The sequence below is a fragment of the Lampetra planeri genome, chromosome 25, assembly GCF_965212315.1.
Source record: "Lampetra planeri chromosome 25, kcLamPlan1.2.h2, whole genome shotgun sequence".
Classification (NCBI taxonomy): domain Eukaryota; kingdom Metazoa; phylum Chordata; class Hyperoartia; order Petromyzontiformes; family Petromyzontidae; genus Lampetra; species Lampetra planeri.
This window is the reverse complement of record NC_136131.1, coordinates 9907528-9935519: the sequence shown is the minus strand read 5'-3', so window position 1 is coordinate 9935519 and position 27992 is coordinate 9907528. Positions and strand designations below refer to the sequence as shown.

The window sequence follows — 27992 nt, the reverse complement described above, 5'->3', positions numbered from 1 at the left end:
CCGTGAGATTTTTTGGGTTATATCGCGTAAATATAAATGTGTCGTTAAAGCCGCCACCACCCGGCACAGCCAATTGGTAACGTTTGTCACGTCGACAAAACGTGCCAATTCGTTACTATGTTCTTGGTTCTTTCGGTAAAGTCACGTAGAAGGGAAATAATAAAATAATAATCATATGAAAAAACTAATTTAATTTATTATTTACCTTCTACGTGACTTTACCGAAAGAACCAAGAATATGAATCCCTGCAGTCACGAAAGCTTTATATCAATTCGTTACTAGTTCAGCACACCGGTGTGTTGGAGAGTAAACCCACAACATTTACAAGAAATCTCGTGTTATGGAAGTTCATCGGGTTCTTCAACATATTGCAACGTATTGCTCAGCTTGGGAGATTATTTACAGATACTCAGTACGTACACACCACTCTGACACGTCAGAGGAGAGATGGAGCGATGAAATTGTGTGCAGGTGCTAGATGGATTGTTGCATCGCAGGCTCGCGAGGGATGGTGACGGCTTGAGTAGGCCATCATCCAGCAGCGGATTGATCATAGCCGGTGACGCGGGTGATGACGATCATGGCAAACACAGATGAAGAGTTTCCATAAAATATCGGGAAGATTGTTAGTGTGTCGGCAATTTATATGAAAGCCGTTTTGATTTACTTTTTTATCAACAAACTTGAACAAAGGATTTTTTTGCAACAAAGTGCAGTAATTGTATTCTTAGTTCTTTCGGTAAAGTCACGTAGAAGGGAAATAATAAAATAATATAAATATAAAACAACAAAAAAGTCTCACGACGTTTCTACTGCAACATAAGCAATCATCATCAGGTGTGAAATCCACAGCAAGAAAATTTGAAAAAAGTGGCGGTTTTTCCTGACGTCAGCACCACGGACAGCGATTTGGCAGTTGGCCAGATGGACGAGTCCATCTATGTTCGGAAAAGAGGAGGGGGGAGCAGAAAATGAAATGCGGTCTGAAAGTCACCGTAAGCGTGAACACAATCAATTAAGACCCGAAATGGTTTATCAAATCCTTCCAATGATTGCTAACCCAGAATCTATCTTCTCGGTTGAAATTGTCTCTGTGTTTGTATATCTGAATAGCCTCATGAACGAACCTCTCATGGTAGCCAGATGGCTTGCAAAGAACCTCTGTCTTGGAGAAATCAATGTCAAGTGAGCCCACTGAATTATAACAGTGATTTGCCACGGCCGAAAGCTTGAAATCAAAATTTAAAGTGCAGTAAATTATTTGGCCCTGAACGTGGAAACGTCTCCAAGAGGTTTTGACAACGTGGTCCAGGCACATCGTTAATTGCTGTACCGCGCTTAAGACATTTTTACTTTGATGGCATTCTCCGGATTATGAGATGTTCCGGAAAGTAGGACTTACCCCATGCTTGTGCCCGGTATCAATAAAGTTATACAAATCTGGCCAAACAGATTCCCCGTGTAGCCTTAACAGACTGTTGGGGCAAGTGCTGTTAGCGAGCACCTATGAAGGCTGGCACGGCACACGAGCGTGTGGGTGGCCAGCACCACGCCCGGCCGCCTTTGTCTCCCCAGTGGCGATGTTTACACACCGCACCAGGAACTCATTCGAGGGTGAGTCGACCTTGGTGAGGCCCAGGACCGGTTCATATAATCGTCACCAGTGTTGGCCGTCAGCAGGAATCAGACCCGGGTTTCCAGGTTAATATGCACAGCATGATAACCACTACACTGCCGCTTCCCAGATACAAATCTGGCCACACACACACGCTTAGTAGATTATAATAAATCGAGGCTCTCTTTGAACGAAGATGACAAAGCCACGAAGTTGCAAGATCAAGTTATCGGCACACTGTGTCGTCAAGACAACATAACTAAAGCAAATAGACACAATTCAGTTCGTTTGCTTTTTTTTATCACTTTTGTATTTTTTTTTCCCAATTGCATCCATATTGAGGTAAGTTCTGATATGAAGTGTTCATTCGAATATCTCAACAGATCAGTGCAGCTCTTCGTATTAGACATCGGCCCACCAAAAACAGAGCTCGCTTCTTCCGAAATTCCTTCAAGTGAACCCACGATCCACAAGGTGACGGAGCAAAGCAGCTGAGACACGGTGCACACGGGAAGGAGTCGCACTTCCCAAACCACCTCTGCCGCCACTGAGAATGCCTCTGAACAGGTGGAAATTGGCCAAATAAAAATGCAGCCTTTGGTCACTTGGCTGAGACAATCAACAACGGTATTGACGCTTGGGAGCCCAGTTTGATCATAGGCAGCTGTCTGGATTCAAAGCCAGGATGGTTTAGGCACCAGCTCTGTGCTCTGACCTCTGCATCACAGGCCCTCCGCAAAAAAATGTGGTTGCTAAATCCACGGTAATTTCTGGTGTGACTTCAAAAAGCACGAGCTCGGTGGTCATTCCGCTCCATACGCAAAGTCCTCCCATATCACTAAAACAAGTGCAGGGCAGCTTAAGTTGTGGCCTAGTTTAAACAAAGTCAAAAGGCTGTTCCGGAAAAAGATTCCTTTCTGTCATCTTCACTCTTGTGCCTTGACATACCGCCATCCAACTCCACGACTTCACCTTCAAGCTTGATGCTGTAGATCTCGACGGTTGCCTCTGTGTAAAACGACACGGACGCAACACAAGTGGGAAAAATCAGGTGACGTCACGTGCAAGCTTTCACAGTACCGGGTCAAATAACACATTCCTGCGGAGGGAGCTGGTAGGAACGTTGGGTTGCTCGGTCAATGGCCAGGGTCAACGGCGGCGTGGTGTGTTCCGCAAATATGCCCGACTGTGAGGGCGGGCACAAGCCGACGTGAGTAGGTTAAACGTTGAGTTTGATAAGGGCACCACGGGGTGAGCAGCCCCTCCCCACCCAGCCCCTCCCCACCCTCCCCGCCCAGCCCCTCCCCACCCATCCCCACCCCCCACACCCAGCCCCTCCCTGCACGACGGACGGACAAAATCATCCCGTGGGCCGGTGTAACCAGGAGGTTACTACCAGTAACACACTGCTCCCTACTCAAAACATGCAAGGCGCGATGGTCATATCTGATTGCCGGCCCTGAGCTAGTGATGGAAATTCCACATTCCTATGGTAGGAACTGCCCGCATTACATGTCCAACCGTTTTTGCAAATCCACTGCTGGATCAGTGAGTGCCTCCCCACGCCATGCGGGTCGCGGGGGTTATTTGACCATACTTCACCACGCTGGTCAGTGCAGGTTGTTGGAGATAAGAGAGCATTGGCGTGGCTGCATAGCACAGTCCAACAATATATAGGACGACATTTCACTCTGCTGGCCGATACGCCGTCATGCAGTCTTGTGCATTACAGTTCTATACAGCATGCATTTAGGTGCTAAATAAACATACATCGTCATGTTTATCTGCTGTGTACAACAGAATGTTCATGAGCAACACAGATTCCAGTATCCTACTGCTGGAGTAATCGTAAGGAGATTGTCATTGGTCATTGGTAATCGCAACGCATGTACTCCGAACAACTGGAAACTAGCCACGGCAATAGCAAAAACGTTACGGGGTTTATGTCTTGCCAATGAAAACAAGACAGGAGTTTGCGTGTCTCTCTCCCCGTGATGGCGTGGATCTTTCTCCGGGTCCTCGGGGTTTTTCCCTCCACATTTATAAACACGCCTCTTAGAGCATTCGGCCGCGATACATTTCCACGTGACAAGCCACTTGGTTGAACTATCAATTGTGGCCAGGTCGCTTCTAAAAAAGAGCTAGGAAGCTCAGTGGGCCTTACCTGGCAAGACCAAAAACTAGTTTAGTTTAGACACGGGTGTTCCTCGGTGGGGCTGTGTCGGTTCTCAATTTTTAAATCCTTTATATTAAGTTCACTTGCTTGCTTGCGCGCTTACGACCGTGCAAATCTTTCAGTCGTTTTTTAACCCAATTCCCGTGATCCAATCGAGCTGACGTTTTGCACACATACTCGTTGTGTGTGACAATTTATTTTCGTGAAAATTTTTTTCCATAACTTTACACTTTTTAGGAAAAAATAAATTATATTTAATTACCAATTGCTTAATGGTGGCAGGCAATCATCTGACCCATAGGTGGCAACCATCTCAAGCCAGAGGACGAGAGGACTCTAGCCGCCACGCATATAAAGGATTTATAGTGAAAAACGTTGTTTTTACGGGTTAATTTTTTCCGTGTTAAGACCCCCCCCCCCCCCCCCCACTTGTTTTTGGCTCATAAATCTCCCTACGGTCACAACATCAGAGACGGCGGTGCCTTGGGGCAGGCGTACCGGCGTGGCGCTGTTCTTTTTGCCGGTAGCAGTGGACGTACAGGCGGAACGTGAGCACGAGCAGCAGCGCCATTGCAATCTGGAAGATGATGTAGAGCAGTGGGAAGAGGTAAAGCGGGCCGATCACTTTCGGGTCAAAGGTCAGCCTCAAGATGGCGGAGCACAGCTGCAGGTTCTGGAATCCTGTTTCCATGGAGATGGCACGTCTGCATCTGTTTCGTGAGAGCCGGGGAGAGAGGGGATGGGCGTAAGCATTGCTGTTGTTGTTGTTGTTTTGCCAGTTGTGGTACTGGCACATTGGGAGCCTTGAGGAGAGACCCACTGAAGCTGATAATTGGTTCACTATTACATTTTCAATGAATCCAGTGCCCCTTGAGCCGCTTGGAGCCCTATGCTTTTGCTTAGTTTGCATTGTGCCTAGCACCACCACTGTTGTTTTGTTTGCCAACTCTAGGATACAGAGCAACTGGCATATATAGCAGGGGCAGAAGACTCTCTTGCAACCCTGGCAGAGACAAGAACCACGTGCAAATGCATTGCCTTCAGAAGTGTATTATTACACGACTGACAACATCCAGGACAGTCAATTTCCTGGAAGACTTTCATATATTCCTACCTCAGTCAGTATCTTCATTTAACAAGGGCATTGAGTAAGCGGTTAAGTCACGTCTAAAGATAAAATAATAAATTAAAATAATAGCGACGTTTCGATTGCAACACAAGCAATCATCATCAGGCATAAAAGAAATAGCAACACAAATCTAACTAGAAAACTATAGACAGACATACAAGCAGACAGACATCACAAGGACACACAGAGAGAGGACACATATCGGCACAAAGAGAGGGGTCGTTTCTGTGACGGTCCCTTAAATATAGAGAGGGGGGGCGGGGACGGAGAGAGGGAGGAGGCAGAGAAAATTAGCATATCAATGAGTGGACGGCAACGTGCTGCTGCTGCGCAAGTAAGATGACGACGTGGCACGGCACGCAAGCTTGAAAATTAGGAGAAAGGCACACTAAAATTAAATAACCTCGCAAAATATCGAAATGTGATGTAATGCAACACAGAGAGTCGGTCAACACACAATTAACGCATAGCCTGGTTGATTACGTATAAATGCAAGACATCTACACTATAATGTTACAATAACAAGTAAAGAATGTGAATTGCAGTTTAAAAAATACGTACAATAATAATTATGACAATCATTATTGTATTATAATTATTTCGACTTGTAATGCACCGCACGGCGTTCGTTCACTCCCGAAGAGGCAGAAATTAGTCAACATTCTGGTAAAATGTAGACTTAGACGTATGTATGTATCTTGAACTTCTTTCACGCTGTACGTAGCCAAACATGCTCAACGGATGTGTGGGGGAAGGATAACAAACTGAACACAAAAGAAATTAGTTTTAAAATTACATTTAAAAGTGCATAGCTCCAGTGGATTCCGAATATTGGAAGGAAGAGCTATCCAGACGGCCACAGAAGCGCATCTGACAGCGTGCGAAGCAGTGGCCGTCTTTGTTCGATGGTTAGCCAAAAGCCACTGCGGGGATGGCCGGAGTTTGCCTAATGGTCTACGCTCCTTGACGAGGTCAACAAGGTATTGTGGTTCATTTGCGGCAAACAATTTGTGTGTAATGAGTGCGAAAACAGATTGAATAAAGGCGAAAACAAAACATGAAAACAAGCACTTATCTTATTTTTAAAAATGTACACAGGTCGTCGTCAAGGCTATTCATTATTATGTTTTTTAACTCAGCTATGGTTGGAATTTAATTTCAATGCGGTATGGGAGGTCAAGTGATTCCAGAACAGAGGGGCATCAATTGAGATTGATGGCAGAACAAACCTGTTTACTGCACCACATGAAGACGCAGTGATTGGGGGGTCTTGGTTTGTGGGGATTTTGATCTGGACATAAGCCACACACTTGTGGCATTATCTTATTTGTGTAAGCGTGGGAGGTAAATTACGCCCAATGAATTTCTCTCCAGTCTGAGAGAGGCCGACAAAAACCAGGCACGGAATAGGTATCCCGACAATAGAACGTGTAGCGAATGAAAAAATTGTGATCGAATGAAGTTTTATCGCTGAGTTTTGTTGTAGCTTTGTAAACGGGCATCGTTAGCATGATCAAAGCAGACGAAACGCGAGTCGGGCCTTTTATGGGTGGACAAAGGAAAAAATTAACCCGTAAAAACAAAGTTTTTCACTATAAATCCTTTATATGCATGACGGCTAGAGTCCTCTCGTCCTCTGGCTTGAGATGGCTGCCACCTATGGGTCAGATGATTGCCTGCCACCATTAAGCAATTGGTAATTAAATATTATTTATTTTTTCCTAAAAAGTGTAAAATTTTGGGGAAAAAATTTCACGAAAATAAATTGTCACGCACAACGAGTCTGTGTGCAAAATGTCAGCTCGATTTAATCACGGGAAGTGGGTTAAAAAACGACCGAAAGATTTGCACGGTCGTAAGCGCGCAAGCAAGCAAGTGAACTTAATATAAAGGATTTAAAAAGACGCTTCATTCCTAAGTCTCCCGGTTGATACTGGCAGTGGTGCACACAAGAACAATCAACAAAAACTCAACACATTCGTCATTTACAATATGCCTTTAAAATAAACAAATGAAGTGAGAATTCTAGCAATGGTCCTTCTTCATAGCACGGACATGATTCTATATTAAAAATATACGTAATTGAATATATATTTTTATTATTTTAAGGCCACTGTTATTGACGAATGTGTTAAACATCCTAGTTATTAGACAAACAATAAAACAAATGTAAACGTGTCATTAGCATTATGTTCAAAAGCACGTGAGTTAACTCTTTTTTATTTACCAGGTACGGCCCACTGATCCTGTTTTCTGATGCAACCTGGCCATAGTAGTGCGTGCAAATTCATAGCAGCCAAATATTCTAAACACACGCTTCTAAATGTGGAAGATAAAACCGGAGGACGCGGAGAAAAATCCACGCGACCACAGGGAGAGCATGCAAACTTCAAATATACAAGCTTCAGGGTCAGGATCGAACCCACGACCTCCTTGCATACGAGGCAAGGGAGTTAACGTCTCACCACCGTGGCGCCCAAGCTGATATGTGGTGCACCCATATTCCTTCACGGATGTGCTCCCCCCCACCACCCCCCCCCCCCCCCACATTTAATCCACTTAATTTGCTTATGTCAAGGGCCACCACTGGTATCCCAGTACTGAGACGCGCACTTGTAGGAGAGGTGGAAGATCCCCGCGAGGACGAAGCCCAGCGTGTAACCGAGCAGGGGCATGAGCACTCCGATGGAGATGAGCGTGGGAGAGAACACGAGCCAGATGGCGGAGCCCACGTACAGCGCCGTCAGGACGATGAAGACAATCCCGGTCACCAGCAGGAGCACCATCCCTGACTGCGGCACACAGCGACGGAAAGACAGAACCTTGGCTTCTACCAGGCGAGAGGCTTGCGTCGTCTCGGTCAGGATCTATGTCCACCGCTGGATGGAGGCCTCCCCCCCCCGCCTCTCCCCCCACCAAGCCGTCACCCTCCGTCACGGTTCTGCGATGCAACGGTCCATCCAGCATCCAGCTCCCGATAGCGAGCTCGTCTCATCGCGCCTGCACGTCTGTCCTACAGAGAAGGTGGCGGCACTTTCCCGCCCGCCCGGCCAACAAGAACAACGTTTGTCGCGTGATAGTCCACCTGATTTGCTTCTCGGAGATGTAATTCATCCATGTTAAGTGAAAAATTGAATTGCGTGCATTTTTTCATTCTTAACCGGGGTAAGGCCATCAACTCACTCCGCTGTAGAGAACAAGGTTTAAATCACTGGGGGCCGATGGATTAGAACCCTTCTCATCGTTGCCAGCTCAGCACTCTTTCCTCTCAGCCACAGAGCCAACTCACGTCACACCATCCTTAACCCTTTCCCGTTCTGAGACGTCTGCAAGTTGCAAGGGTGGGTGTCCCGTTCACCTCTGAATCTCGGAACGCGCAAGCAGCTGACGGTTAATTTTATTTAGAGAGGCGCAGCGCCGTTGTTCTTAAAGACATTGTACTCACCGCAGAGAACCGTAGCGACACGACCGCACTCGAGAATAGCTGGCGCCAAACTGTGCCCCACACCCTCTAGCATAGACTTGTGGGAGCCTCGGTACTGATAAAGTTATTTTATTATACTTTTTTTCCGGTGACGTACACGTACGCCATCGGAACAGAATCGAAAGAAAACTGATGACGTACACGTTCGTCATCGGAACGGGAAAGGGTTAAGAGATGCTCGCACACAGCAGCATCACGCCGCATGATGCTGCGTACTCACCCGCAGGACCACTTGCGAGTACTTGGGGAACTTTGCGTTGATGAAGATTCCCGCGGCGCAGGGCAAGAGGATGAGAGCGAGGGCGATGGAGATTTTCGCGTAGGGAATGACGAAGCGCGTGTCCGATAGGCCGTGGCTGTACGCCCACAGCAGCAGCGGCATCATGCCCAGCGCCAGCACGTTGGAGCACGTGGTCATGAGGATGCTGCACACGAAGAAAGCACAACGGCAACGTCACCACACACCGACGCGCGCCTGATTGTCTATTGATAGTTCCACGGATTTCGCACACAATTTAGATTGAAGGCATTTAACGTGTCTGCACCCAAAGTGTTTGGAACCTCCCAGTTTCGTTTCTTGGCCTCTCCAGTGTGACATCTCCGTCCTAATTTAAACGAAAAATTTTTGTTACAAAACGAACGTGTTAGTGTGAATGTCATTTAACAAAATATTATTAAGTTGTTGTTGCTGTTTTTTTTTAAATCTGTAACTGTGGAATGAGTTGATGTTGTCTGCCGATCGAGTCGCCCTTGAACGAGAGCTTCTTAACCCACTGGGCCTCATGTGGCACATTAGGAATGGATCACTCTTTTAATTATATCCTTGTGCAGCAGCAAGGGAGTAAAGTGTGTGTCTGTGAAAGTCCTGATGTGCTGTGCAGTGCATCAATGCATGTGTGTACAGCAGCATGCGATGACTGAGTTGGGCCTGTAGGTGGCTGGCAGGGTTATTGAATAATCGCACTTGGACACCAGTCACGTGGTTAATGGCGACTCGGAAGGATTGCTGTGTGTGACACGTGCTGTTGAATTTTACAGGTAAAGGACCCAAAGGTTGTTTATGATCGTTATATAAATGTTCTAGACTTCTTCTAGACTTTAAGCTTGGCTTTGAATTGTTCGTTTGTGATATATTCAATTAGAGGGCTTTTAGCACTGTGCATTGTAAAGGATGATGCACTGTAATTACCTACTGTCATTGTAATTCTCTAACCCTAATACTGTTTAGTCTATAACGATGCCCATGCACCCAGAGTATGACTACTGGCAATGCTATTGAGAATAGAACACATGTAAAGTAGTAAGTTGTACAATGGTAACAAATACAGTATGTATAATGTACACATACAGTACAGATAATGGGTGCAAGATACCGATATAAGTGGATGGTATAGATAGACATAAAGCTTGGGATTAAAGGAATATTCGAATAGTGATGTGCAAATGTTATTGTCAAAGATAAAGATGGTTTATCAGTAGTAGAATCGGGTTTAAGAGAAAACTGTTATTGAATAACCGCACTTGGACACCAGTCACATGGTTAATGGCGACTCGTTTCAAGGATTGCTGTGTGTGGCACACGTGCTGTTGCATTTTACAGATTAACCACAATAAATGTGTTTGCCCTCGATCTGGAGCACCTGCCCAACGTCCTTCATTTTGAGTGTGCAACACTTATACCCGGGCAATTACTTTTCTGATTCTGATTCTTGTCTATTTGTAATGTATTGACTTCAGAGACGTAACTGTAGAGGGCTCCTTCATTATTTCTTGTCGGCATACATCTACGGCATAAGGACACAGTCACAGGTTAGGATATAGCGCCGACCACATGGCGATGATGGCGACATTCGACTATATAGCTGGTTGACTATATATCGAAGACAGCGACAAAGACAATATAGCTGGCCGACTCTATTGACGACGGTGACGAAGAGACTACAAAGATGACAGCGACAATGATAGCCAGGACCCCAAACCCCCACGACAGCGCCAAAACCTGCTCGCCTCTCCCTTATATTCACCCAGCGTGGCGGTAACAATCGCAACATAGGCACGCACGCCGAGACCTGAGGTTCATGTCTCCGTCGAGCGCCAGCGCGAACACGTTGGAGAGGTTCCCTCCGGGACAGCAGCCGCAGATGAGGACGGTGACGGCCTCCACGGGATTCAGGCGGAAGACCTTGGCCAAGGCGAAGGCGGTGAGCGGCATGATGCCGAACTGCGCCAGCACGGCGATGATAATGCCCCGGGGCTTCCTGATGTGTGCGCCGATGTGCTGGAGCTCCATGGTGCAACCCAGGGACACCATGGTGACGACGAGGACCAACGTGACGGTGGCGTTGATGGCGTTGCCGTAGGCGCCCTCTCCCTCCGGGCTGGCGGCCGTGCCGTTGCCGGCGCTGCCGTTGAACCAGGCGGGCGACGAATCCGTAGTGGGGAGCAGCGACATGGGTCCGTGGCCCTGTTACCTGTCGTCGTGAAAAGACAAAGACAGACGAACATCAACGATTGCCCCCCCCCACACACCTCCTTCCCCCACCCTGCACGCAAGCGTAGACAGGAACTTACACAAATACACATGCGAATATGCAAAGACAAAGAAGACACTACCCCAACTCCTCTTACTACCCAACCCCTATCACTACCCCAACCCCTCCCTATCACTACCCCCAACCACTCCTTAACCACTCCCAACCCATTCTCCTGTCACCATAACTATACCGCCACTTTTAACAACAACCCCCAACTATCATTTCAACTACCATCATCTTACGTACACATTTTTGTTTTTAACACTTGCTGTAAAGCGCCTTGAATCAAGGCTCTCTATAAATCTATGTATATCTAAGATGAGAAGAATCAGAACGTCCCGCGGAATAACCGATGTCTGCCTGTCGCCGTCGGTACAGGGGTGCCGTTCCAGTCCACTTCTCCCACAGCGCGTCGTTTTCAAAACACGAATTTGGATGCAATGCGGTGAATGCATTGGGGAACACGTCTTTTTTTTGCAAATTGAATGTGACGCGATTGAGTGAACGGAACTGCGTAGCGCGCGAGTCGGACATCAGGGGTTGTCCGGCTGGGATTGATGCTGGTTACTTCTAGAGGCAAACTGCAGCCGGTCCGCCCTGTCTCCTCTCCTCCCGTCGTGAATCATTGCGAGGTGGGCAGCTCGGCTGAATAGACGATAATTACAACGTTGAAAGCAATCAAGTTCGGAGACGATGAGATGAGACTTTGCGTTGTGTTCTGTCCTCCGGAGAAGTGGGGGCGACTCCACAACAGCTGAACACCAGGAATGGGGGGTTTGTAAAACGTAAAACAAACTATTTCGAAAAGGTCCTCCTTTTTAAAAATAAATTGCGTATCTGCAATAGCGACCAGAGACACCCTCCACGTCACAACACCACAGCTCACATCTCCCAGAACGAAGGTCAGCCCCGAAATCTAAATCGGGGGCGTGCTTTGTACCCCTACTGTTCACGTGGAGGCTCGGGCTCAACTCCCTGATCACCATTGCCTTCTCTTAAATAGTAAAAATAATTATAAAAGCAACACATCTGGCTCCCTGTAGCTATTCACAGAGTACACAATTATACAGTACAGATAGTCCCCGAGTTACGATGGTCCGACTTACGATATTTTTGACTTACGATGGGGTCGTCGTAACACATCTCCATCGTAAGTAGAGGACTACCTGTGCGTGCCATTCATCACAGGCGAGCTCACACCGGCTAAAACTACCCACGCGCCTCAAGTCGCTGTTCAGCCTGCGTACGCATCTCACGAGTTATCGTGGACTCTGCTTTACCCTATACGTTAAACAGGGTGCTAACACTTATGTAGTACCGTTGAGGACGCGTGCACACCGGAGTAGAGGCACACGTATTTATTTCACAACAGTCACTGGGGACATACAGTACTGGAGGGGGTATCGGCCCCCTCACCCGGATAGCTGGGAACACACGGCTAGCTACCCCTAGCCTGCCTCCTAATCCTCCAATTACTGGGCTAGGGGAGGCTGTCTGGCCCGACACTGGTCAGTCGGGCTACGGTACCCGGAGTCCCAGAGTCCTGGCTCTGGTTCACGGGACCACGCCGCTGGCTCGGTCCTGCGCGGCCCTGACAAGGGCGGCGTCCCAGGGGAGCCCAGGGCTCTAGCTAGGCAGTCTTCGGTCTTCAAGAGTTTACTTAAACATTCTGCCCCGAGCCCTCTGACACATCCCCCTTTATACTCCACCCCCGCTGAGGGGTGGGGCCCCGGGCTGCCTGGTGCGGACGTCGTTGAGAGCACCCCCCCCCCCGTGCACTCACGTAGCCCCGCCCACTGTGTTTGTTTCCCATAAGCTGCCATGCATAACGGCTCTCTCTCTAACACCCCTACATCACCCCCCCCCCCCCCCGCATAGCTTGCAGCTGTCCCGGCTGCCAACATACAAAAAAAAACGACAATAAAAGCGCATTTACCCCCTGACCGCGCGTGTGCCTCACTATTTTTCAACAATAACGCAACGAGAAGAACAACAGGAAGGGAAAATAACCCGACGCACCCCACCCCCGAATAAATACGAAATCCGTACAACCAACGTATATACATTTTTCCAGGAAACCCCCCAGCACACCCACAACACACAGCGAACACAACATTCGTCCAATGCAATGTGCCAGGAACACACCACCGACGCCGCACACAGTGAGCATAACATGTGAATGTACACAGGAAAAAAAATATTTCCAAAAAAATTTTTTTTTCTTCTTTTATTTTTTCCCATTTTCACTCCGTGCAACACAAGAGTCTGCGCATTTTTGCGCGTGTCCTCGCCGCAGGCCCGTCACACGGGATAACCCCGGCCGGCAGGCCGTCGGGTGGCAAGTGTTCATCTCCGAGTGAGTCTGTTGTTGACGTCGCAAGACCCTCGGCATCCCCCGTGGGGGTCGTCGGGCGTGAGCCCGTCACTCCCGGTGCACCTGGGGGCGGGACAGCCGGCAACACGTCAGGCGAGAGCAGCGGAGACGAACTCTTTGAGTCGGTCGCCCCCCCCACATGTTTGGCCACGCGCGTGTGTAGTGGGACCTCGCACCGCAACGAAGGGTTTGAGCCTGGAGGGGTGTACAAACCACCGGCGCTTCCCCCATTTAATGCGTACGCACTGAGGTCTCAGGACCTCAACCACCTCGACGGGGGCCCCGCCACGGCTGCAGCAGTTTTGAGGAGGTCGCGAGCGGTACCTGGGGACAGTGCAGCCATGCCCTGTCCCCCGGCTTTCACTGTAGCACATGCGCGACCCAGTCTGAGGCGCTCATTAGCCCTCTGCCGCATGTCAGAATTCTGCATGGCAGCATCCCGCGCCTCTGTCAATTTTTCCAGGTTAAATTTAACATGTTCGGCCAATTGAGTTTTTCCCTGTGGCGCTGGGATCTGCAGCTGGGCCCGAACAGGTGGGTCAGGTTCGCGGCCATACATGAGGAAGAAGGGGGAAAATCCCGTGGCAGCATGGGGGGCCAATCTGTATGCTGCCAGGACCCCCTGAATTTTCAAGTCCCAATCTGTCTGTGAGTCCGAAACCTGCTGTGACAACATCGACGTGATGGTACGATGCAACCGCTCGACCATCCCATCGGTTTGTGGGTGATATGGAGAGGTACGAATCTTTTTCATGCCCAGGATCTCACAGACCTGTTGGAACAATTTGCCAGAAAATTTTTTACCCTGGTCGGTCAGCAGCCGCTCGGGAGCACCTTTGTCAAGGACATATCCCTGGACAAAGGCCTCCACGATGGCTGCTGCCGACTGGTTGGCCAGGGGCCAGGCCATAGGCCAGCGCGTGAAGTACTCCACCCCGGTTAACAAATATCTATTTCCCCTGGGGGTGGCGGGGAACGGTCCCAGAATATCCAGCGCGACAAGTTCGTTCACCCGGGAGACCCTGATAGACTGCAGGGGCGGGTTCGACATCCCTTGTCATGCCCGGCCAAAAAAAATCAAGTTGGAGCAAGGCCAGGGTCTTTTGGGTTCCCAGGTGGAGGAGGCGCTCGTGAGCGGCCCACACCACCCTACCCCGTAACCCCGAAGGGACCACCAGCCGGTGTCGATGGGATTTCCCGTCCCAATGCATTAACAACCCACCGAGCATTTCCCATGCGTCGGCATCACCCCTCCCCCGCCCCCGGTCCCCGACGCGGCGGCGCAACGCAAGGAGGGAGGTATCTTCCATTTGCAAACGCCCCCATTCCGTGGCAGGCAACCCCAACAGGGAATCAGATCCCTGTTGTGCGATGGAATTCGTCATTGACGCTGCGTCGCCAGCAGCCGCCAAGACCGGAACAGGCATTTCACCAGGATGCCTGCACCGACCCGACCCCAGGAGGCATGCGCATTCGGGGGTGGTTGGCATGCACGACAGAGCGTCCGCGTTGGTGTGGCGAACGCCCTTACGGTACGTGGTCTCAAAATCAAAATCCTGGAGAACCTCCAGCCATCGAGACAATTGTCCCGATGGTTGTTGGACTCGCAGGGTGTACTGTAGCGCCGCATGGTCTGTACGGACGGTGAAACGCTGCCCGTACAGATATGGCCAGTACTGCTGGATGAAATAGACAATTGCCAGCAGTTCCCGACGGGTGACACAATATCGTTGCTCCGCTGGAGACAACACTCGACTACCGTACGCGACCACCCGTTCCACGCCCTCAACCACCTGGGAAAGCACGCCCCCAATACCTGTGTTGCTCGCGTCGGTATCGAGCACAAAGGGTTTTGAAAAATCGGGATAAACCAGGGGAGGGGCATTAACCAGAGCGCCCCGAAGGGAGCGGAACGCAGCCTCCTCCTCCTGTCCCCAATGGAAGCGGACCCCCTTTGACGTCAAAGCGTGCAGGGGCTTAGCAATGGTGGCAAAGTCCGCGACAAAGCGTCGGTAATATGACGCGAAACCAACGAAGCTCCTGACCTCTCCCACCGAGGTGGGAGTCGGCCAGGAGCTGACGCACTGCGTTTTGGCGGGATCGGTAGCAATACCCGAGCGTCCAACGATGTGCCCCAAATAACGTACCGATTCGCGCAATAAATGACACTTTTGGGGTTTAAATTTCAAATTAGCAGCCCGCATTTTGAGGAAAATGGCCCGCAACCTCTGGAGATGCTCGTCAAATGTTCTGCTAAAGACGATAACGTCATCCAAATAGATTAAACACGAATCCCACTGCAATCCAGCCAAAACCAATTCCATCAATCGCTGGAAAGTCGCCGGCGCCGAGTGTAATCCCATCGGCAACCGGTTAAATTGGAAGAGACCATGTGGTGTACGGAATGCAGTTTTAGGCTTAGATTCATCGTCCAGAGGAAGCTGCCAGAATCCCGAAAGCAAATCCAATGTGGAGAAGAATCGCGCCCCCGCCAAGGCGTCCAGCGATTCGTCAATACGGGGAAGCGGGTATGCATCAGCAACGGAAATTTTGTTGAGGCGGCGAAAATCGACGCAAAACCGCAACGATCCATCCTGTTTCTTAACCAGAACGATCGGCGCCCCCCACGGGCTGGTAGAGGGAGAAATAATGTCGGCGGCTAACATGTCATCAACAGCCGATTTGACATGGTCCTTTTCGGCGGGACTCAGCCGGAAGGGGTTTTGGCGTATGGGCGCGCTGTCACCCGTATCAATATGGTGACGCAGCAAATGGTTACAGCCTAAATCGAATTTGTTCTGACTGAACACGTCGGCAAATTCGCGCAGGAGTGTCCTAAGTTTTTGACGCACTACATCCGACAGGTCCGTCGATCCCGCACAAAGCGCCTCAATCCACCCTTCATCGGTGTCCGAATGTGGAAGCGGCAGAGTGGCAGTACCAACGTGATTGGCGACAGGTTCCTCGCAGGGCACCGGCGTTGCGTGAGCAAGCACGGTCCCTTGAGGAATTACCACGGCCTGCGACCCCACATTGAGGACCGTGATGAAAGGGTCCCCGTCCCCCCTTACAATGGTCTGGGCGGGAATTAAATGCGGCCCGCTAACCCCGGCCCTAGATGGCCCCAGCAGGACACCCTGGTCCCCAACACCCTTAGCGAAGGGCCTGCGAAGTTTTAGGGGCACCAACATTTGTGCCCCCGGTGGCACGCGAACCGTTTGAACGACAAACGCCGGTACCGTCGCGAACGCCGACCGAGCCGCAGTAGGGGAAGGCAAAAACTCCATCCGTCGTCCCGACGGGAGCTCAATGCAACCTTGATCAATCAAAATCCGAATTGGCATTTTGCCCAAGAAGTCCGTCCCCAGCAGGCACGGAACCGCCAGCGAGGAGGAAACAAAAATCGGGCCGGACAATTTAATATCACCGATCGAAATTTGTGCGCGAATCTGACCCATGATACCCAATGAACCCCCGTTAGCAGCGTAGAATGGGACATTAACCGGTAGCAAAGGACGACTCTGGACAGGGAGAATGTTGTATATGAGTTCCGAAATGATAGTCGCCGACGCTCCTGTATCAACGAGGATACGCACTTCGACCCCGTCAATGTGCCCTACTACGGCCGACGACCCCGACGACGCAGCCACAACGCGATGGGCCAACACGGACCACTGCCTGGGTTCGATTTGGGTCCCCATAGTGGTGCGTGTTGGCCCGACGGTGCGCAATGTTGGCCCCCCGTTCGTTGCGGTGTGCTTGTGTGTAACGGGTGTGTGCTTTGGCCAAACATGTGGGGTGCCGCGACTCGCCGGGTCATGTTGATGGAGCTTGGAAGGAGGAGGAGGGCCGGCGTCCCGGCGAGGCGTCGTCCCCCGCTGTCGAGGAGAGCGGCACCCCGAGGCGACGTGGCCCCGGATGCCGCAGTTATAGCAGCGCGGGAGCGCAGGCGGTGATGACGGACGGTCGGAGCGGCCCGACCCATCCCGGCCCGCCCGTACTCCCACCCTCTGCTGCTGTCGGAAGTCGGCGGCGTAGACTTCCTCCGTCGGGGGGGTGACGGCAGCCACCGTACGCCCGGCCGCTGCCCTGCTGGCCTTCCGTCGCTGTGACAGGAGGTTAGCGTGGAGGAACCGCGCCGCCTGGAGGGAACCCATCTCCGTGTCTTCCTGTGCGACGATGGCGATGTCCAGGTCGTCCGCCAGCAGAAGAATTTTCTCAGTGACCATCGCGTCCACGCCTTGGTCATCCATACGAGGGAAGGTCGTCTTTGCCAACGCCAGAAGGCTCGTACGGTAGGCGAGGGGCGACTCCTTTGCTCCCCGCTGGCGGTCGTAAAATCGCTGTCTGCATTCCGCCGAAGGTCCGTAGACCCCAGCCAGCAACTGCAGCGCCATCTGAAGAGTGGAGCGCTTGTCCCTCGGTGCCGACGTAAGAGCGGCGAGGGCGTCGCCGTCGAGGAGCGCCGGCAGCACGCAGAGGGCTTCGGCGTCCGACCACCCCGCCATTTCTTGGTGCGCGAGGAAGCGCCGCTGGAACCCCCCCTAGTCGCCCTCCTCAGCTACAAACTCTTTCAGCAGGGGCAGCCTTTGGTGTAGCGCAGCGATCGCCGTGGAGGCCCGCGCTTTGCTGTCCCCGCAACTCGGCTGAGCGTCGGCACGAACGACAGATGGAATCGCCTGTCGCGCTGATGGTGACGCTCCGTCCGTTGGTGATGACGCGGCAGCCCCTGCGAGGTCGATGTCGGACCCCAAGTTGAGGCTGGCCACGCCCTCGGCAGCTGCTGCGGCAATGGCGGGAGATTCGAAGTTGAAGTCAGTAGAAATGGCGGGAAGGCGCAACGGTCGTCGGCCGTCCTCGCCCCGCGGCGGTCCAGCAGCCCCCAGCCGAGTGATGCTCTCGAGTGTGGCGGCAGCAGCATACAGCAGCTCCGCCAGCCTCGCGTGCGCCAGCCGAAGTCCGTCGGATGGCGACTCCCCTTCCTCCCGATGCCCCGGTAAGGATGCATTCGGCCCCGGCTGCTCGTTGCCCCCATCAGCCGTCTCTGGCACCGCACTTCCCGCGGTGTCCTCCGCCTCCTGCACCCCGGCCCGAGCTGTTCGGCGCGTGTCCATGTTCGTATTAGTTCACTTCTGTCACCAGATGTAGTACCGTTGAGGACGCGTGCACACCGCAGTAGAGGCACACGTATTTATTTCACAACAGTCACTGGGGACATACAGTACTGGAGGGGGTATCGGCCCCCTCACCCGGATAGCTGGGAACACACGGCTAGCTACCCCTAGCCTGCCTCCTAATCCTCCAATTACTGGGCTAGGGGAGGCTGTCTGGCCCGACACTGGTCAGTCGGGCTACGGTACCCGGAGTCCCAGAGTCCTGGCTCTGGTTCACGGGACCACGCCGCTGGCTCGGTCCTGCGCGGCCCTGACAAGGGCGGCGTCCCAGGGGAGCCCAGGGCTCTAGCTAGGCAGTCTTCGGTCTTCAAGAGTTTACTTAAACATTCTGCCCCGAGCCCTCTGACACATCCCCCTTTATACTCCACCCCCGCTGAGGGGTGGGGCCCCGGGCTGCCTGGTGCGGACGTCGTTGAGAGCACCCCCCCCCCCCGTGCACTCACGTAGCCCCGCCCACTGTGTTTGTTTCCCATAAGCTGCCATGCATAACGGCTCTCTTTCTAACACCCTTACATCACCCCCCCCCCGCATAGCTTGCAGCTGTCCCGGCTGCCAACATACAAAAAAAACGACAATAAAAGCGCATTTACCCCCTGACCGCGCGTGTGCCTCACTATTTTTCAACAATAACGCAACGAGAAGAACAACAGGAAGGGAAAATAACCCGACGCACCCCACCCCCGAATAAATACGAAATCCGTACAACCAACGTATATACATTTTTCCAGGAAACCCCCCAGCACACCCACAACACACAGCGAACACAACATTCGTCCAATGCAATGTGCCAGGAACACACCACCGACGCCGCACACAGTGAGCATAACATGTGAATGTACACAGGAAAAAAAATATTTCCAAAAATTTTTTTTTTTTCTTCTTTTATTTTTTCCCATTTTCACTCCGTGCAACACAAGAGTCTGCGCATTTTTGCGCGTGTCCTCGCCGCAGGCCCGTCACACGGGATAACCCCGGCCGGCAGGCCGTCGGGTGGCAAGTGTTCATCTCCGAGTGAGTCTGTTGTTGACGTCGCAAGACCCTCGGCATCCCCCGTGGGGGTCGTCGGGCGTGAGCCCGTCACTCCCGGTGCACCTGGGGGCGGGACAGCCGGCAACACGTCAGGCGAGAGCAGCGGAGACGAACTCTTTGAGTCGGTCGCCCCCCCACATGTTTGGCCACGCGCGTGTGTAGTGGGACCTCGCACCGCAACGAAGGGTTTGAGCCTGGAGGGGTGTACAAACCACCGGCGCTTCCCCCATTTAATGCGTACGCACTGAGGTCTCAGGACCTCAACCACCTCGACGGGGCCCCGCCACGGCCGCAGCAGTTTTGAGGAGGTCGCGAGCGGTACCTGGGGACAGTGCAGCCATGCCCTGTCCCCCGGCTTCCACTGTAGCACATGCGCGACCCAGTCTGAGGCGCTCATTAGCCCTCTGCCGCATGTCAGAATTCTGCATGGCAGCATCCCGCGCCTCTGTCAATTTTTCCAGGTTAAATTTAACATGTTCGGCCAATTGAGTTTTTCCCTGTGGCGCTGGGATCTGCAGCTGGGCCCGAACAGGTGGGTCAGGTTCGCGGCCATACATGAGGAAGAAGGGGGAAAATCCCGTGGCAGCATGGGGGGCCAATCTGTATGCTGCCAGGACCCCCTGAATTTTCAAGTCCCAATCTGTCTGTGAGTCTGAAACCTGCTGTGACAACATCGACGTGATGGTACGATGCAACCGCTCGACCATCCCATCGGTTTGTGGGTGATATGGAGAGGTACGAATCTTTTTCATGCCCAGGATCTCACAGACCTGTTGGAACAATTTGCCAGAAAATTTTTTACCCTGGTCGGTCAGCAGCCGCTCGGGAGCACCTTTGTCAAGGACATATCCCTGGACAAAGGCCTCCACGATGGCTGCTGCCGACTGGTTGGCCAGGGGCCAGGCCATAGGCCAGCGCGTGAAGTACTCCACCCCGGTTAACAAATATCTATTTCCCCTGGGGGTGGCGGGGAACGGTCCCAGAATATCCAGCGCGACAAGTTCGTTCACCCGGGAGACCCTGATAGACTGCAGGGGCGGGTTCGACATCCCTTGTCATGCCCGGCCAAAAAAAATCAAGTTGGAGCAAGGCCAGGGTCTTTTGGGTTCCCAGGTGGAGGAGGCGCTCGTGAGCGGCCCACACCACCCTACCCCGTAACCCCGAAGGGACCACCAGCCGGTGTCGATGGGATTTCCCGTCCCAATGCATTAACAACCCACCGAGCATTTCCCATGCGTCGGCATCACCCCTCCCCCGCCCCCGGTCCCCGACGCGGCGGCGCAACGCAAGGAGGGAGGTATCTTCCATTTGCAAACGCCCCCATTCCGTGGCAGGCAACCCCAACAGGGAATCAGATCCCTGTTGTGCGATGGAATTCGTCATTGACGCTGCGTCGCCAGCAGCCGCCAAGACCGGAACAGGCATTTCACCAGGATGCCTGCACCGACCCGACCCCAGGAGGCATGCGCATTCGGGGGTGGTTGGCATGCGCGACAGAGCGTCCGCGTTGGTGTGGCGAACGCCCTTACGGTACGTGGTCTCAAAATCAAAATCCTGGAGAACCTCCAGCCATCGAGACAATTGTCCCGATGGTTGTTGGACTCGCAGGGTGTACTGTAGCGCCGCATGGTCTGTACGGACGGTGAAACGCTGCCCGTACAGATATGGCCAGTACTGCTGGATGAAATAGACAATTGCCAGCAGTTCCCGACGGGTGACACAATATCGTTGCTCCGCTGGAGACAACACTCGACTACCGTACGCGACCACCCGTTCCACGCCCTCAACCACCTGGGAAAGCACGCCCCCAATACCTGTGTTGCTCGCGTCGGTATCGAGCACAAAGGGTTTTGAAAAATCGGGATAAACCAGGGGAGGGGCATTAACCAGAGCGCCCCGAAGGGAGCGGAACGCAGCCTCCTCCTCCTGTCCCCAATGGAAGCGGACCCCCTTTGACGTCAAAGCGTGCAGGGGCTTGGCAATGGTGGCAAAGTCCGCGACAAAGCGTCGGTAATATGACGCGAAACCAACGAAGCTCCTGACCTCTCCCACCGAGGTGGGAGTCGGCCAGGAGCTGACGCACTGCGTTTTGGCGGGATCGGTAGCAATACCCGAGCGTCCAACGATGTGCCCCAAATAACGTACCGATTCGCGCAATAAATGACACTTTTGGGGTTTAAATTTCAAATTAGCAGCCCGCATTTTGAGGAAAATGGCCCGCAACCTCTGGAGATGCTCGTCAAATGTTCTGCTAAAGACGATAACGTCATCCAAATAGATTAAACACGAATCCCACTGCAATCCAGCCAAAACCAATTCCATCAATCGCTGGAAAGTCGCCGGCGCCGAGTGTAATCCCATCGGCAACCGGTTAAATTGGAAGAGACCATGTGGTGTACGGAATGCAGTTTTAGGCTTAGATTCATCGTCCAGAGGAAGCTGCCAGAATCCCGAAAGCAAATCCAATGTGGAGAAGAATCGCGCCCCCGCCAAGGCGTCCAGCGATTCGTCAATACGGGGAAGCGGGTATGCATCAGCAACGGAAATTTTGTTGAGGCGGCGAAAATCGACGCAAAACCGCAACGATCCATCCTGTTTCTTAACCAGAACGATCGGCGCCCCCCACGGGCTGGTAGAGGGAGAAATGATGTCGGCGGCTAACATGTCATCAACAGCCGATTTGACATGGTCCTTTTCGGCGGGACTCAGCCGGAAGGGGTTTTGGCGTATGGGCGCGCTGTCACCCGTATCAATATGGTGACGCAGCAAATGGTTACAGCCTAAATCGAATTTGTTCTGACTGAACACGTCGGCAAATTCGCGCAGGAGTGTCCTAAGTTTTTGACGCACTACATCCGACAGGTCCGTCGATCCCGCACAAAGCGCCTCAATCCACCCTTCATCGGTGTCCGAATGTGGAAGCGGCAGAGTGGCAGTACCAACGTGATTGGCGACAGGTTCCTCGCAGGGCACCGGCGTTGCGTGAGCAAGCACGGTCCCTTGAGGAATTACCACGGCCTGCGACCCCACATTGAGGACCGTGATGAAAGGGTCCCCGTCCCCCCTTACAATGGTCTGGGCGGGAATTAAATGCGGCCCGCTAACCCCGGCCCTAGATGGCCCCAGCAGGACACCCTGGTCCCCAACACCCTTAGCGAAGGGCCTGCGAAGTTTTAGGGGCACCAACATTTGTGCCCCCGGCGGCACGCGAACCGTTTGAACGACAAACGCCGGTACCGTCGCGAACGCCGACCGAGCCGCAGTAGGGGAAGGCAAAAACTCCATCCGTCGTCCCGACGGGAGCTCAATGCAACCTTGATCAATCAAAATCCGAATTGGCATTTTGCCCAAGAAGTCCGTCCCCAGCAGGCACGGAACCGCCAGCGAGGAGGAATCAAAAATCGGGCCGGACAATTTAATATCACCGATCGAAATTTGTGCGCGAATCTGACCCATGATACCCAATGAACCCCCATTAGCAGCGTAGAATGGGACATTAACCGGTAGCAAAGGACGACTCTGGACAGGGAGAATGTTGTATATGAGTTCCGAAATGATAGTCGCCGACGCTCCTGTATCGACGAGGATACGCACTTCGACCCCGTCAATGTGCCCTACTACGGCCGACGACCCCGACGACGCAGCCACAACGCGATGGGCCAACACGGACCACTGCCTGGGTTCGATTTGGGTCCCCATAGTGGTGCGTGTTGGCCCGACGGTGCGCAATGTTGGCCCCCCGTTCGTTGCGGTGTGCTTGTGTGTAACGGGTGTGTGCTTTGGCCAAACATGTGGGGTGCCGCGACTCGCCGGGTCATGTTGATGGAGCTTGGAAGGAGGAGGAGGGCCGGCGTCCCGGCGAGGCGTCGTCCCCCGCTGTCGAGGAGAGCGGCACCCCGAGGCGACGTGGCCCCGGATGCCGCAGTTATAGCAGCGCGGGAGCGCAGGCGGTGATGACGGACGGTCGGAGCGGCCCGACCCATCCCGGCCCGCCCGTACTCCCACCCTCTGCTGCTGTCGGAAGTCGGCGGCGTAGACTTCCTCCGTCGGGGGGGTGACGGCAGCCACCGTACGCCCGGCCGCTGCCCTGCTGGCCTTCCGTCGCTGTGACAGGAGGTTAGCGTGGAGGAACCGCGCCGCCTGGAGGGAACCCATCTCCGTGTCTTCCTGTGCGACGATGGCGATGTCCAGGTCGTCCGCCAGCAGAAGAATTTTCTCAGTGACCATCGCGTCCACGCCTTGGTCATCCATACGAGGGAAGGCCGTCTTTGCCAACGCCAGAAGGCTCGTACGGTAGGCGAGGGGCGACTCCTTTGCTCCCCGCTGGCGGTCGTAAAATCGCTGTCTGCATTCCGCCGAAGGTCCGTAGACCCCAGCCAGCAACTGCAGCGCCATCTGAAGAGTGGAGCGCTTGTCCCTCGGTGCCGACGTAAGAGCGGCGAGGGCGTCGCCGTCGAGGAGCGCCGGCAGCACGCAGAGGGCTTCGGCGTCCGACCACCCCGCCATTTCTTGGTGCGCGAGGAAGCGCCGCTGGAACCCCCCCTAGTCGCCCTCCTCAGCTACAAACTCTTTCAGCGGGGGCAGCCTTTGGTGTAGCGCAGCGATCGCCGTGGAGGCCCGCGCTTTGCTGTCCCCGCAACTCGGCTGAGCGTCGGCACGAACGACAGATGGAATCGCCTGTCGCGCTGATGGTGACGCTCCGTCCGTTGGTGATGACGCGGCAGCCCCTGCGAGGTCGATGTCGGACCCCAAGTTGAGGCTGGCCACGCCCTCGGCAGCTGCTGCGGCAATGGCGGGAGATTCGAAGTTGAAGTCAGTAGAAATGGCGGGAAGGCGCAACGGTCGTCGGCCGTCCTCGCCCCGCGGCGGTCCAGCAGCCCCCAGCCGAGTGATGCTCTCGAGTGTGGCGGCAGCAGCATACAGCAGCTCCGCCAGCCTCGCGTGCGCCAGCCGAAGTCCGTCGGATGGCGACTCCCCTTCCTCCCGATGCCCCGGTAAGGATGCATTCGGCCCCGGCTGCTCGTTGCCCCCATCAGCCGTCTCTGGCACCGCACTTCCCGCGGTGTCCTCCGCCTCCTGCACCCCGGCCCGAGCTGTTCGGCGCGTGTCCATGTTCGTATTAGTTCACTTCTGTCACCAGATGTAGTACCGTTGAGGACGCGTGCACACCGCAGTAGAGGCACACGTATTTATTTCACAACAGTCACTGGGGACATACAGTACTGGAGGGGGTATCGGCCCCCTCACCCGGATAGCTGGGAACACACGGCTAGCTACCCCTAGCCTGCCTCCTAATCCTCCAATTACTGGGCTAGGGGAGGCTGTCTGGCCCGACACTGGTCAGTCGGGCTACGGTACCCGGAGTCCCAGAGTCCTGGCTCTGGTTCACGGGACCACGCCGCTGGCTCGGTCCTGCGCGGCCCTGACAAGGGCGGCGTCCCAGGGGAGCCCAGGGCTCTAGCTAGGCAGTCTTCGGTCTTCAAGAGTTTACTTAAACATTCTGCCCCGAGCCCTCTGACACATCCCCCTTTATACTCCACCCCCGCTGAGGGGTGGGGCCCCGGGCTGCCTGGTGCGGACGTCGTTGAGAGCACCCCCCCGTGCACTCACGTAGCCCCGCCCACTGTGTTTGTTTCCCATAAGCTGCCATGCATAACGGCTCTCTCTCTAACACCCCTACACTTACATGGGACTGTCGTTTCTAATGGAAAAAATAACGGATAATAATTACACTGTGACATGACGACAAATGTATGTTATTAGTTTAAATAAGTCAAAGAGTCTCCACTTTATGGGAACCTCATTTGCCAGTAAAAATATGATAATTGGTTTTTTACCCTTCTATCTGGCAACAAAGGTGTCAGTTTTGTTGCCAGATAGAAGGGTAAAAAAACAATTATCGAGTCTCCACTTATTCGTCATCGTTGTCAACGCGTGCCTGGAATCTTCTCCAGGTGGTCTCCAGAGCCCGGAGGCGCATTCCCGTGGTGTTGTTGCAAATTCTCGGAAGTGTCAACATTTTTGTTTGAAGCACCCTGCATTATTATTCATAACGCGATTGTTTTCTGTAATGCGGCCTTCCTCAGGAACGCAACTACCGCGTTATAGGAGGGCCAGACTGTGCTTGTACAGCAACGAGTCCCACGGTTTTGCCTCTCTTCCCGAAGAAACAAAAGACCCGGACCCCTGGCGATCTCGACACCCAAGCGATCACGGACAACGCCACGGACTTTGCCGTATCTCACATTTATACGGCGCCTTCATCCAAGGCGCTTTACAAGGGCTACGAGCGGTACAATGAGGGTGGCTACAGGCAATGCGGTGAATAGGGATGGGGGTATGGGGAGGGAGATTTAGTGGGTACAGGGATTACGGGGGTACCTTAGGATGGAGGGAAGGATGGGGCCAGGGAGAAGAGGTGGGAGGTTTGAGAAAGGAGCGGAATCTCGACAGGGAGAGGGAGGTGCTTCTCGCTTCATGTGGAGGGGGAATTTGTTGCAGTGCAAAGGGGGGTGGGGGCGAGTCAGGAAAAGGAGGGGAACCGGTGGATTGTACACATGGAGAGGGGAGTGGTGGGAGGAGAGATTTGAGAGTGAGAATGGACAACATCACTTTCACCAAATACGTCCCTTAATTCTCTCAGTGTAAATATTCACGTGGATTTAGGCGACATTGAGGTCAATAAGCATGTCGGGTATTTTTTTTTAAAGAGAACGATAACTTTAGATCTAATGTCTAAGCATCTATATTATCTCAGAATCGGAATCATTATTTAGACTGGAGGAGGAATCCGAGGAGCAATAAAGTTGTCCACAGATGTCCAGTAGGGGAGGGTTAGAAAGTGACCACAATACGTACAAAACACGATATGAGTGCAAAGTATTGTAAAGGTAAAACAATAATTTGAAAGTAATATACAATTAAATCAAAACAATTTTTTTAATCCACCAGGTAAGGTCCACTGAGCTATTAACTTTTTTTTCAGAAGCGACCTGGTCACGAATGATAGCTCAACAAAAGTGGCTTATCACGTGGAAATTTACAGCGGCAAAATAATCGAAATGTGATCTTAACAGAAATTATATATAATCGGTGACGTTTCAGGCAATTGCCCTTCTGCATACCACGTAAACGGAGGCCAGACAGAGTTGATAAGTGTGAAAAGTTCGAATATACTTTTACCCTTTCTGGCAATAAAACAGGAGGTGATAAGATGTGCAAACGCCAAAGAGATACCTTCTGCAAGGAATCCTGTCTGCATTAACCACACACTGCTTGTGGTGAGCATGCAAACAAACAAAAAAGACATGCTCTGATAATGAATATATGCATTGTCTTTGAAACGGATTGTTCCACACCAGAGACAGCTTTCTGTAGAGCCTTGTCTCAAACAGTGTTAGACCAGAAAACGCCAAAAGGCGAACAGCACAAAGACAATGGACGATCAGGACATTTATAGGCCGGGGTGAGCAGCTACAATATGGGACTTTCCTTGCCAGTATCAAAATATGAGAATGTGTTTGACCTTTTGTGGCAATAAAGCAGGAGGGTGCTAAGATGTTAAAATACCAAACAGAAAACTTTTGCAAGGAATCAAATCTGCATTAACCACACACACTACGTGTCGTCCACATGCAAATACAACCTTGCTCTGACAAAGGCGCCCGGCCCATCAGTTTCAAAGACAATGCAATTCTATTATCAGAGCATGTTTGTGTGCATGTTCACCATAAGAACCGCGTGTGGTTAATGCGGTAACTTGATTAAATTGCAAAAGGTTTCCTTTTGGTGTTTGAAAATCTTAAAACCTGGTGTTTTATTGCCAGCAACGGTTAAACTTATATTTTTTTATACGTTGATAGTGTAAAAAAGGTCCCATGCTCGAGTCGATAAGACCTGGAGATTGCACTTCACAACCACGGGGCCCGATTAATAATTGCTTTTTTTAATTCTCTGCTTACCATTATTTTCAAGGGCTTATGAATAGTAAGCTAACAGAAAGTAGTTATCCGATAACATGAACAGAATCGCGCAAATTCACGAGAACGCACTTCAACTCGAACTGCAATCATTGGAACTTGGCAGCTGACATACCTGGCGTAGTCGGGGGGTTAGTGATCGCGGAAACCCCAAAGTGGGAGATCGTTGAGCGAGGTGGCCGACTAAATGATAGTTTTCCCAAACTCCAATCCCCTCCTCCAACCGAGTTGCGTGTCTGAGTGAGCGGCGAACGCACTAGGCTGCACACCCGGCCACCGAACAAAATTCGATTCCTGGCCACGGTTGGGTTGAAACATCAGTGGGCTGGCGAGCGATGTCCAAGCCGGTTCTGTTTCCTCTCTTCATTCAACTCGGCCAATATGTTCCCGCGTTAACACTTAACGTCATCATTGCGTGGCGAGTGATTTATGTGTGTGTGTGCGCGCACAGTATAACTGGTCATGCTGTGGTCCTCACCGAGGTCAACTCGCTCTTA

The 27992-nt window shown here is 52.4% G+C and overlaps 1 protein-coding gene across 1 annotated transcript; it reads right to left on the bottom strand.

Annotated features, from left to right (window-relative positions):
- Window positions 1-211: 211 nt before the first annotated feature.
- On the bottom strand, window positions 212-27992 carry LOC144727441 (hepatic sodium/bile acid cotransporter-like). Its single transcript, XM_078606272.1, has 6 exons — window positions 27611-27992; window positions 10475-10876; window positions 8626-8830; window positions 7535-7713; window positions 4291-4502; window positions 212-2624 (listed from the first exon to the last, which is right to left on the bottom strand). Exons 2-6 carry the CDS (start codon window positions 10855-10857, stop codon window positions 2503-2505), a joined length of 1101 nt encoding a protein of 366 aa, XP_078462398.1. The 5' UTR covers window positions 10858-10876; window positions 27611-27992; the 3' UTR covers window positions 212-2502.

Coding starts and splice junctions, on each gene's coding strand:
- LOC144727441 (XM_078606272.1), bottom strand. CDS start 10,857: ATGTCGCTGCTCCCCACTACGGATTCGTCGCCCGCCTGGTTCAACGGC. Junction 7,714..8,625: donor ACTCGCAAGTGGTCCTGCGG/GTGAGTACGCAG, acceptor TGTGTGCCGCAG/TCAGGGATGGTGCTCCTGCT. Junction 4,503..7,534: donor ATCTTCCACCTCTCCTACAA/GTGCGCGTCTCA, acceptor CTCACGAAACAG/ATGCAGACGTGCCATCTCCA.